The 9,896-nt window shown below is 56.6% G+C and overlaps 1 protein-coding gene across 2 annotated transcripts; it reads right to left on the reverse strand.

Moving 5' to 3' along the window:
* Positions 1 to 136: 136 nt before the first annotated feature.
* CUNH15orf39 (chromosome unknown C15orf39 homolog) lies at positions 137 to 9,524 on the reverse strand. 2 transcript variants are annotated; one of them, XM_028774434.1, is made up of 3 exons: positions 9,352 to 9,524; positions 3,357 to 6,135; positions 137 to 1,330 (listed from the first exon to the last, which is right to left on the reverse strand). In XM_028774434.1, the coding sequence occupies exons 2-3, from the start codon at positions 6,082 to 6,084 to the stop codon at positions 963 to 965; spliced, it is 3,096 nt and encodes a 1,031-aa protein (XP_028630267.1). In that variant the 5' UTR covers positions 6,085 to 6,135; positions 9,352 to 9,524; the 3' UTR covers positions 137 to 962. The 2 variants fall into 2 exon arrangements, with proteins under 2 accessions (XP_028630267.1, XP_028630269.1); XM_028774436.1 differs by having other exon boundaries at positions 1,218 to 1,330; positions 3,306 to 6,135; positions 9,352 to 9,408.
* Positions 9,525 to 9,896: the final 372 nt, after the last annotated feature.

Genomic DNA, 9,896 nt, shown 5'->3' on the forward strand with positions numbered 1-9,896 from the left:
GAGCAGGCCTGAGGGGTGGAGTGCTAGAAGCCTTTAGGACAGACATCCTGCACAGGAGCAGGGAGGACAGCCAGTTGGTGAAGGGTGATACACAACATTAATCTACAAACCCTCAAACACAAAGCTAGGCCCCAGCTCCAAAAACAACCCAAATGCTTTAATAGCTGTTCCCCAGGACCCAGTCTCATCAAAACCCTTAAATAAGACAAGAACTTTCAGCCACCAGCTGAATTCAGCTCTGCAGGGAGGTGACCCCAAGAGTGCCCAGTCCGGAACATCTCCCAGCATTGAGCTCACATGGCCTGTCAGGTCCAGTCCCTGTAGCTGCTTGACACATACAACTCTACACAACGCTACAGGGGTGTGAAATACAGCCCAGGTAGGTTACGGATATGAATCCAGAACAGACTTAGGCTCCTCAGGCCCCAGGCCAGGTCCCTGCACCTGCGGCGGCCCGGCGAAGAAGCCTGTGAGTCATACACGTTGTACTGTGTACCTAAGGTAACTGGGTCCCAAGACACATGAAGACTTGACAAGAAGGTTCTGCCATCCTCAGTCTTGTTATTCCACAGCCTGACTGAGGAGGTCACAGGCCTATCCTGGGCAAGAAGCAAACCAAATCATGGTAGTTGTATTTCAGACATCATCCCCACAACAACCCTTGTGAGGTAGGCTGTGTTGTCTTATTCTACAAATGGGGAACAAGGGCTCATGAGAGGTGAAGTGTTTGCCCAGGACACAGCAGTCAGGATTCAAGGCCAGGTGGGGTTGGCTCTAATGCCCACAGGTTTTCTCAAGGGAAGGAACCGCTTCTAACAAAGATCCTCAAGTTAAAAGTTCAGGAAGTCTCTGCCCAGTGAGGTGGGCCCAGCCTCATATCCTAGCCCTGGGCAGCTAGATGTCAGGACAGGTACACAGCGGTCCCCAGATGATTGGCTGTCCCAACAGCACTAGTAACAATTCTACAGATGATGGGTCTGGCTGTCCAAGAGCTGGGGGTGAGACGAAGGCCGATCCGTTCCGGAGGCCTTGTGGCCCCAGGTAGGCAGTGCCACGCCGTTGAGCCAGGCGGTTTCTAACAGGTTGCGGAAGCGTGCTCTCAGGGTGGGACCTGGTGGGCTGGTGCTGGCACCAGAACTAGGTGAGGGATTGCATGACCCTGCCCCAGTGGTTGTCTCTGCTTTCTCAGGGCCGGGCGTTGGTGGCTTCCTCCCTGGCTTCTTGACCTTGGGGGCTGGCAACTTTCCAGTCAGGGCTTGGCTTTCTGGTTCATCTCTGGTCACCGTGGGTTCTGATGGGGATAAAGTTCTGGCCTCAGTGTCGATGCCACCTACAAAAGGAAAGCACAGTCAGACCGCAAAAGCCAAACTGCAAGGTCCCAACATCTCAAAGTCACCTAGAACGGTGGTCCTGCATGCCGGCAGTGTCACAGCATCACAGACAGCCCACAGATCAGACCAATGGGAGCTTGCTAAAGACACGCTCCTACCCAAGGGACACCAGAGCTCTATCTGTCGAGGACGCAGCTCAGAAGAGGCTGCTTGGAAGTAAGGAAAGAAAGGGAGGCTTGCAAGACGGGAAACACCGGCTGGGTCATCTCACCACATAGCTGAGTAAACTGAAGAGGGGAAAGAGAGTGCTCTGCCATACAAAAAGAGCCATTATCTTTCTGCCACAAAATCCCCAGGGCAGGAGCCAAGCTGCTGTGAGACCAGTGTAGACGGAAGCCAGGAGATCACGGGAACCTAGACAGGAACAAACCTCACATGCGACCCTGTGAAAGGGTCATCTGCTCCTCAAAGGTGGTCACGACCCACAGGCCGAGACGCTCTTCTAGAGGCCCCATAGCTCAGGGAGGGGATAGACAGCAAGGGTCTTCAACCTAATCACTGCCAGGGTCAGACTTCTAATGAGCAGGCAAGACCAGGAAGAGGGACATGACCCTCTATCCCTAGACACAGCAAAACTCAAGAATGTGGGCCAGCTAGGGCCTGTTCCATGGTAGTACTGTGCCTCAGGCCCCCTCCACCCTGACCCAGGCTGTCTACAGCAGAGTTCTCAGCTAGTTAAGGAAGTAGAATACATTGCTCAGAAATTGGCCAGGCAAGGGGCTGGTGGCACGCATGTGACAGCAGGCAAGGAAGACTCCAGAAAGGGCCAGGAATCCAGAAGTCAGTTTCCTAACACAGAAAAGGCTACACCCCTCACCTTGTCATGGCTGCAAGTCCCCACCATACAACACTGAGACATGTGTGTGTCCTCTAGAACACTTACTTTAAAAAAAAAAAAAAAAAAAAAAAGAGCAGGCTCCAAAGCTGAGCGTGGGACACATGACCATCGTCAGGTCCTAGGGAGGCGGGGTCACCGTGAGTTTGAAGATACTCTGCGGTATATAAGAGACACTTTCAAAATGAGAGTGCGATTGAAGAAACAAGGCAATGCACCACTGGGAGGAAAGCGAACCCAACAGTTCTCTGATCCCGGGCATCATGGGTATGCACGCAGTGCCAGGAGACCAGAGAAAACATACATTCCAAGCTAAGTGCTCATGTGGGAAGAACCATGAGGTTCTGGCAGATCCTGGCACAGGAAGTGAGCAAGGACGACTTCCTCACCAGGGCTGGGAAGACTGCAGTGAATTAACAAACCAGAGCCGAGGCCTGTGCCTCGGGATGAGCATAGTGGAGGCCCAGGTGCCAAGAGGCAGCATACAGTCACCACTTAGGGTTAAAGCTCGGATGGAAGACATCGGAATCTTCAGACAGAAAACAGCCTAGCCAAAGGCCCAGAAGCAGCATATACAAGACACAGAAGGTATACATAGAGAAAGCGGCTATGGTGGTTTCAATAGGAATGGCCCACAGGACGGAGCACTATTAGAAGGTGTGGCCTTGGAGAAGTATGTCACTGTGTGGGTGGGCCTTTGAGGTCTCCTATGCTCAAGCTACACCCAGTGGGGCACACAGTCCCCTTCTGCTGCCTGCAGATCAAGATGTAGACCATGTCTGCCTGGACACTGCCATGCTTCCTTCCTGCCAGGATAATGGACTAAAACCTCTGAAACTGAAGTCAGCCCCAATTAAAAGTTTCTCTTTCTAAGAGCTGCCTTGGTCTTGGTCTTCTCTTCACAGCAATGAAACCCTAAGACAGAGGCCCATCCAGGAGGGGAGCCAAGAACATTTATTTGCATGCAAACAGATCTCAAAAGGGCAAGGGAAATCCCTGGAATCCCACCCGGTGCCCCATCAAAATTCCTAGAACCACTCAACCCCTCTGCCCACCGTCCACACAAGCAGCCCACACACCTGCCGCACGTTCACACAGCTCCAGTGGCTACAGGGCTGCCCTATGCTCACCCAGCTGGCGGCGGACACAGTCGTGCCATTGTAGGCCTAGCAGGTCAGGGTAGATATCAGGCAGCTGGCGCAGTGCCAGCAGCTTCAACATGCGGGAGGTGCAGCCGTGTAGGGCACGTTCCCGCAGCGCACGCTCCTCTGACAGAGTGGTGGGCCGTAGTTCCACACGGTGGTCCTGCAGCACGTGGTCCACAGAGGCTGGTGGCAGCTTTGGAAAGAGACGCTCCTTCACCAGATGGATGGGTACAAAGATGGCACCAGCCCGTACTACATGGGGGAAGGGACACCGCTGTGTGCACACAAACTTCTGCAGCTGAGACAGCAGTTTGCCTAGTAGCCCCTGAACACCCTGGCACTCCTGCCAGGGAGCCTGGCCCCATGGCCCAGTTGTCTCAAGCCACTCCCGCAGTTTCTCTGGTGGAGAATGGGCCACGGAGCCCGAGATGGCATCGCAGAGGGACGTGTGCAACCCTGTAAAGTGCTGTTCTGGGGAGTCCGCTGGGGCTGCAGTGGGAACTTGAGCAGAGGCTGGAGCGGGGCCTGAGGCTGGCGCAGGAGCAGGAGCTGGTGATGGAGGTGGAGCAGAGGCTGGGGCCGGGGATGCCACGGCTATGGCTGGTGGGCTGGGCAGGGCCAGGTTGAAGCATGCCACTGGCAAAGGCTGAGTGATGATCTGTAGTCCCATGGGTACAGATGGGGGGTTGGGTGCAGGCTGTGCAGGGGCAGGGGCTGGGGCAGGCACAGGTACAGGTACAGGAGCCGAGGTGGGCGGAGATGGGACAATAGCTGCAGGTAAGGGCGCAGGACGGAGTATCTTGAATTTTCGGAACATGAAGGCCACAGAGCTGTGGAAGTTGGTCCTTGGCGTGGCTTCTGCAGTCCCTTCAGGTATTTCTGTGACCATCTTTTTTAGGCCAGGCAGACCCGACACTGTGTTTTCTACACCTGGCCCATCCACAGCTTCACTGGGCTTATCACGCACCTCGGAACTAGGGACCTTGACAGGGACACCCTCTGCCACCGACTTCTTCACACTCAAGTCCAGAGCCACCTCCTCGCGAAGAGAACAGGGAGCCCTGGAGACCCCATCCTCAGCAGGCAGGTTCCCCTTGCAATCTTTGTCTTGGCTCTTACTGGTGACCGGAGCTGAGTCCTGCTCAGCTGTAGGCTCCGGTGTCTGTACATCCAGGTAGTCACGGTAGGGGGCCAGACTAAAAACGTTGTCAATCACAGGCATTGGTGGAGAGCTGGGAGGCCCAGCATCCTTCTGTGGAAGGGACTGGCGCTCCTTGGCACAGGGGTGCAGTGCTGGTGAGGTGCGGGGAACTGGACTGTCTCGGATGACAATAGGTACCCCAGGACGCTCACTGGGCCTGGGTTGGAGTTGCTCTTTCTTGCAGCTGGGCAGCCACATCTTCTCTTGAGCTTCTGGTGTTGGTTTCTCTGCAGGTCTCACGGGCTCAGAACATGGCTGGCTGGCTGGCAAAGGCTGGCATGTTCGCTGGAAGGCACCAGGCTGTGGCACAGGCTGCACACTATTCTGGGAATGGGAAGGTGGTGTTCCCCCAAGCCCAGGGGACGCCCCATAGAGAGAGAGGTCATCCCTAGCGTAAGGAAAGCCTAGAGTTTGGGGGACAAAGTCCAGTGGGCACCTTGGGGTAAGAGGGGGCTCCAGCTTGATCCCTGGTGAGGGTGCTGGGAGAGGCGCAGAGGAATAGGAATAACCATCTATCCCAACAGGGGGCATGTAGGGAGTCTGCGGTGCCTGTGGCCTCAGGTAGGGGCTGCCCAGCCCCCCAGCTTGGTACGCAGCCCCCTTGTGGGTTCCTAGAGGTGTCAGTGGGAGCAAAGAGCCATAGCTTCCCTGCTTCTCTGGGTGACGACAAGATGGAGGACAGGGCAAGGCCTGTGGAGGTGGGGGCAGCGGGTAGTGGGCTGGCACTGCATCCTGGCAAGGTGGTCCTAGGGGCTGGGCAAGCTGGGTCCAAGGACTGGAGGGCCCCTCAGACAGTGTTTGCTTAGGATCCCCAGAATAAGGACCAGTGTACTTGGAAGCCAGGAGACCTGTGCTCTGGATAGTTCGATACTTCTCCAAGAATGCCTGGCATGGGGAAAAAGTCAGGGAAGAGTCCTTGCCAGGTCCCCCAGATGGTAGCCCACGCAAGAACGTCCCATCCAGGGGCTGGCCCTTGCCAGGAGCTGTAGCTAGAGAACAGGGTGGGTCAGCAGAAGGCAGCAGGGGCCCAGACACCAGGGTCCAGTCAACATCCAATGGTCTCTTTGTTCCGCCATCTCCGAGGCAAGTGGACAGTCCGTAACACAAAGGGCTGCGGTAGACAGGCTTTGGCGCTGCCAGAGGTGGGCCTGGGTACGCATGCGCCTGGGGACTGAAGGGCAGGAGCTCACTCGAGTCTTGTATCTTTTCAGAGCCTTCTGTTGGAGGGCGGTAGAGCAGGCAGTTTGTCAGTAGGTTGTCACCCCGGAGTGGGGATCCTGCCACACCAGTGGGATACAAGGATGGATATGGGGTCCAGGATGCCAACCGCTCAGATCCTGCCTTGGAAGTACCCCCTATGGGGCATGAGAAGTAGGCACCTTTGTAATTGCAGGTCTCCTGGGTGGCAGCAGAAAGGGGCATGCCATGTCCTGGCCCTGCGTCTGGCTCCAGGCGAGGCAGTTTGCCGTACATCATAGGGCCCAGAGGCCCCAGGGGCCGCTTCTCCGCCATTACTGTGAAGGCGGCAAGCTCTCCTGAAACCCTGCTGCTTGACTTGCTGACCTGGTCAAGAAGAGAGGCAAAGACGGTTAGAACACAGGCCACTCTGAATTGTTGCCACCCGAGATTCCGGCCCTTAGTAATACTCAGCTCAAACTAAGTGCAGAAGCCGCACTTGCACAGGTTTCTGACCCTACTTTTTGTTTCTGGTTGTAGGTTTGTTGCTGTTGTTGTACAAGGCTGGCCTCAAAAACTCACAAAAGATCCGCCTGTCTCTGCTTCCATAGTGCTGGGATTAAAGGCACTCACCACCACCGCCACCACCACCACCACCACCACCAGGCTTTATTTGTCATTTTTAAGATACAGAACTCTACTGAACAAATACGTGTGCTGTGGCCTTACATACAAGTCCGAACTCCACCACAGGAGCATGTGCCAGCGCTTGGGGTTCTGGGAAGTGCTAGAGTGTCAGTTGCCTTGGCTTCCTGCACTGCCTCCCAGGAAAGTCACTATCCCAAAGTCACTGATGAAAGGGACAGCACGGGAAGTGGGCTGTCTTTCTCTACTGGTTCCTACTCCAAGATGTCACAGGTCTCAAAAAAAAAAAAAAAAAAAAAAAAACCAAAAAACCTAAAACCCCAACTACTGCCGAGACATGGAACCAGCACCGCCTACAAATTCTAATTTCTTCTAACATTTTATTGACCCGCTTGTCTTACCAAAACCCCAAACTTCAAAGCCAGGTCCCTAGAACCAGAACCAAACTAGTCTTGAATGGATAGGGCCGTCCCTCGAGGGGTGTCTGGGTAACCCAAGTAGGGTCAGCTCAGCAGCAGGGTCAAAACTGACCAGCAGGTGGCGCTGAGGTGCCAACAGGAAGGTCCTTGGCTCAGGGAAGAAGTGTCTGTTAATCTCCAGGCCCTGTGGACATGATAAATGGAGGAGGCAGGGGGAGTGACTGGGGAGGGGGGAGGTAAGAGTCCTGGCTAGCGACTACTTCCACAGTGCTTTAGTGATGGGCAGACTAAGTGCAGGGAGAAAACACACACACACACAGAGGCATGCTTTCCTTGGTGCCTTTCCCACTCTGTCCTTTCTCACTTTTCCTTAATAAATCTAGGTTCTATTTGAAAGAGAAAAATACAGCACAGAGGGAAGTCCAAAGACGGGCGAGGACCAATGTCCACAGTTATCACTGGCACTTTCTTAATGAAACAGGCATCCAGTGACTTATGGGTGGCTCCTTCTGAGGCTTCTTGGTTGGAGTTTATCAAGGTCCCTCCTCTCCCTCCCCCAGTGAGCACTCGCACCCCCTAAAATTCCCGGTGGCTTAGAAAAGGGTAAATGGGATCAATATTCCTATGAGTAGGTCACAGGTCAAGTGCCGCACACTTCTGTCACCAGCAAGCAGGGACCAGCTTTCTCCTCCTTTCTGAACAGTAGCCAATGACTATAGAGGCTCAGACCAGCAAGGGGACAAGAAAACGTAAAGGATGGTAGTAGTGTGGCCTATGGAAGGCCCCACCGTACACTGCTCTATGCTTATATACGGTTGGTTTTGCTTTCTCACTGGGTTTCACTGTTTATCTCTATCTAGCCTGGATCCCCCTATGCAGACCAAAATGGCCTTCAACAGAGATCTACCCGCCTCGGTGCACCACAAGGCTCAGAAGGTACCAAGCCCACTCTATTGGGGGAGGTCTGATTAATTAAGGGCTGACTTTGGTCTCACCAATGCCCCTTGGGACTTGCTCTAACCGCCCCTCTCAAGAGTCCTCCTCTCCAGGGCTCAACCCAACCCGTGCCCTTTGGCCCTGGAGACTTCCTGAGAACCAACCACCTGGGACCCTCAGCCATCTTTGTAGGAGGAGTGAGGGTTCCAAAAAAGGCAGCCCAAGACTATGTAAGGTGAGGAGCTAACGTGATGCCCTACCAGTATGATAGAAAGCTCCCTTGGTGGAGGCTACCCGCACTGAGGGAGTAGCCGAAAAGAAAGTGCCTTGTTTCCGGATACCAAGGTAGCCCCAGGCACTTGGAGAAGGTCGTGCCTCGGGTGATCCTTCCCTGAAGATGTCAAGTTCTACTAGTTCTCAGATGAGTTCTAACCTCAGCCAGAACCCAGGGCAGGGTCAAGCGCCCACACTCCTGCTTTTCCACGAGGGAGACAGACAACTCCGTGGGTCCATTCCCATTTCCAACGTCACATCCTTGGGGCCTCAAGAAGAGCGCGATCCCAGCCAAGTTTTAGGCCGGCATCAGTATTCTCTCAGCTCTAACAGACACTGGTCTTCTAAAAAAACTTTGCCAGCTGAGGCCCTGAGCTCTCTTAGACACTCAGTGTGGAGCAGCCCACGCTTCCCAGTTTAAGAGAAAGGGTCTCTGGAGGCTCCACTAGTAACTTCCCTCTCCCCGGCCCCGCCCGTGACCCTCGTGCCAGTGGCTCACAGCCAGCCGGCTTCAGATGGGAACTGGCGCCCCACCGCTACACCAGGCTTCCGGGTGTCCCCAAGCCTCTCTCTCCGCGGCTCTGCAACGCACGTGCACCCCAGCAGGCTGACACACAGACCGCCGCCACGCATGCAAAGCTGTTCCTGCACGTACATGCACGGCCCGAATCTGCAACACATGCCCCCCGCCGCCCAACCGTGCTCTCCCTTAGCTCAGGCACGTGTGAAAGCCAGGAGGTTCGCGCTGGGAACCCCACGGATCGACGGCCGCAGACTGCACTGAGGTCTAGAAGGTTGGGGGGTTGGAGGTGGGGGGGCGTCCAGCCGAAGTCCGGGCAGCCACCTCCTTCAGGGCGATCCCGCCAGCCTGGGCTACGGCCAGATAGTGAGTCAAGCAGTGGCTCGGAAACCGCAGGCGATGCTGTTCCAACAGGGCTCGTCCACGGCCCCGCGGCACCTCAGCGCCCGCCGCCACCAATCCCAACCCCCACCCCGAATCGGCGCCCGGCAATCCGCGTGAGCCTGGCCCCGCGAGAGGCCCGAGGGATCCGCCTGACTCTTCGCCAGCCCTGACGCCCAGGCACTGCCGGGGCTCCGGGGCTCTACCAGGCCCAGGGAGCATCCAAGTCCTGGCAAAGTCCGGGCAGCAGTACGACCGGGCCCCGCAGTCTGACCGCCTGAAGCCTCAGCACCTGGGCCCCGGTCCCCGGTCCCCGGGCTCGGTCCGGCCGGTAGGGGCGCCCTGGGGCAGGGCCACCCGCCCCTTGCCCACGCGCCGCCCGCAAACTCGGCCCAAGTTTCCGCGCCCGCCGGGTAGGCGAGCTCCTACCTTTAGAGCAGCAGGCTTCTAGCGGCCGCCACCCGGAGGAGCAGCGGCATCCTCCAGCGCCACCCAGGCTGCGGGTCCCTGTCCGGCCGGCCTTGCGCGGGAAGTCGCGGCAGGCAACTAGCCCAGAGCGACGTTCCGCGCTGCCGTTCGCGCTGCCGCCGGGCGCCGTTTGTGGTCCCGGGCGGGGCGGGGCGGGGGGCGGAGCGGGGGCGGGGCGGGCCGTTGGGTGGGGGCAGAACCCGGCTGTGCCTCTGGGAGCCTGCGCTCCCCTGGGCCCTCCCGTGCCGAAGGCCTGAGTGGAACCAACTTTCCCGCGACCCGGCCTCTGGCTTTGTGCACCGCCTTCGCTCGCCGCGCTCCTCAAACGTCTGCCCCGAGGGCGATCGTAAGCCCTCATTCAGTCGTTCCGTTAGATCATTCATTCCTCGCTACTTTCTAGCCATGTGACCTTGGACCTGCCACTTTAACCTCGTTGCGCTTCAGTTTCCTCGTTTGTAGACGCGATACTCTGCCTCATAGAAATAGGGCCATCAGGTTTCGAAAAG

The sequence above is a fragment of the Grammomys surdaster genome, unplaced genomic scaffold (assembly GCF_004785775.1).
Source record: "Grammomys surdaster isolate TR1022 unplaced genomic scaffold, NIH_TR_1.0 241, whole genome shotgun sequence".
NCBI lineage: Eukaryota > Metazoa > Chordata > Mammalia > Rodentia > Muridae > Grammomys > Grammomys surdaster.

Excerpts from the sequence above, each read along its gene's own strand:
- CUNH15orf39 (XM_028774434.1), bottom strand. The coding sequence starts at position 6,084 with ATGGCGGAGAAGCGGCCCCTGGGGCCTCTGGGCCCTATGATGTACGGC. Across the intron at positions 1,331-3,356 it reads CTGTGTCCGCCGCCAGCTGG|GTGGCATCGACACTGAGGCC; the intron begins GTGAGCATAGGG and ends TTCCTTTTGTAG.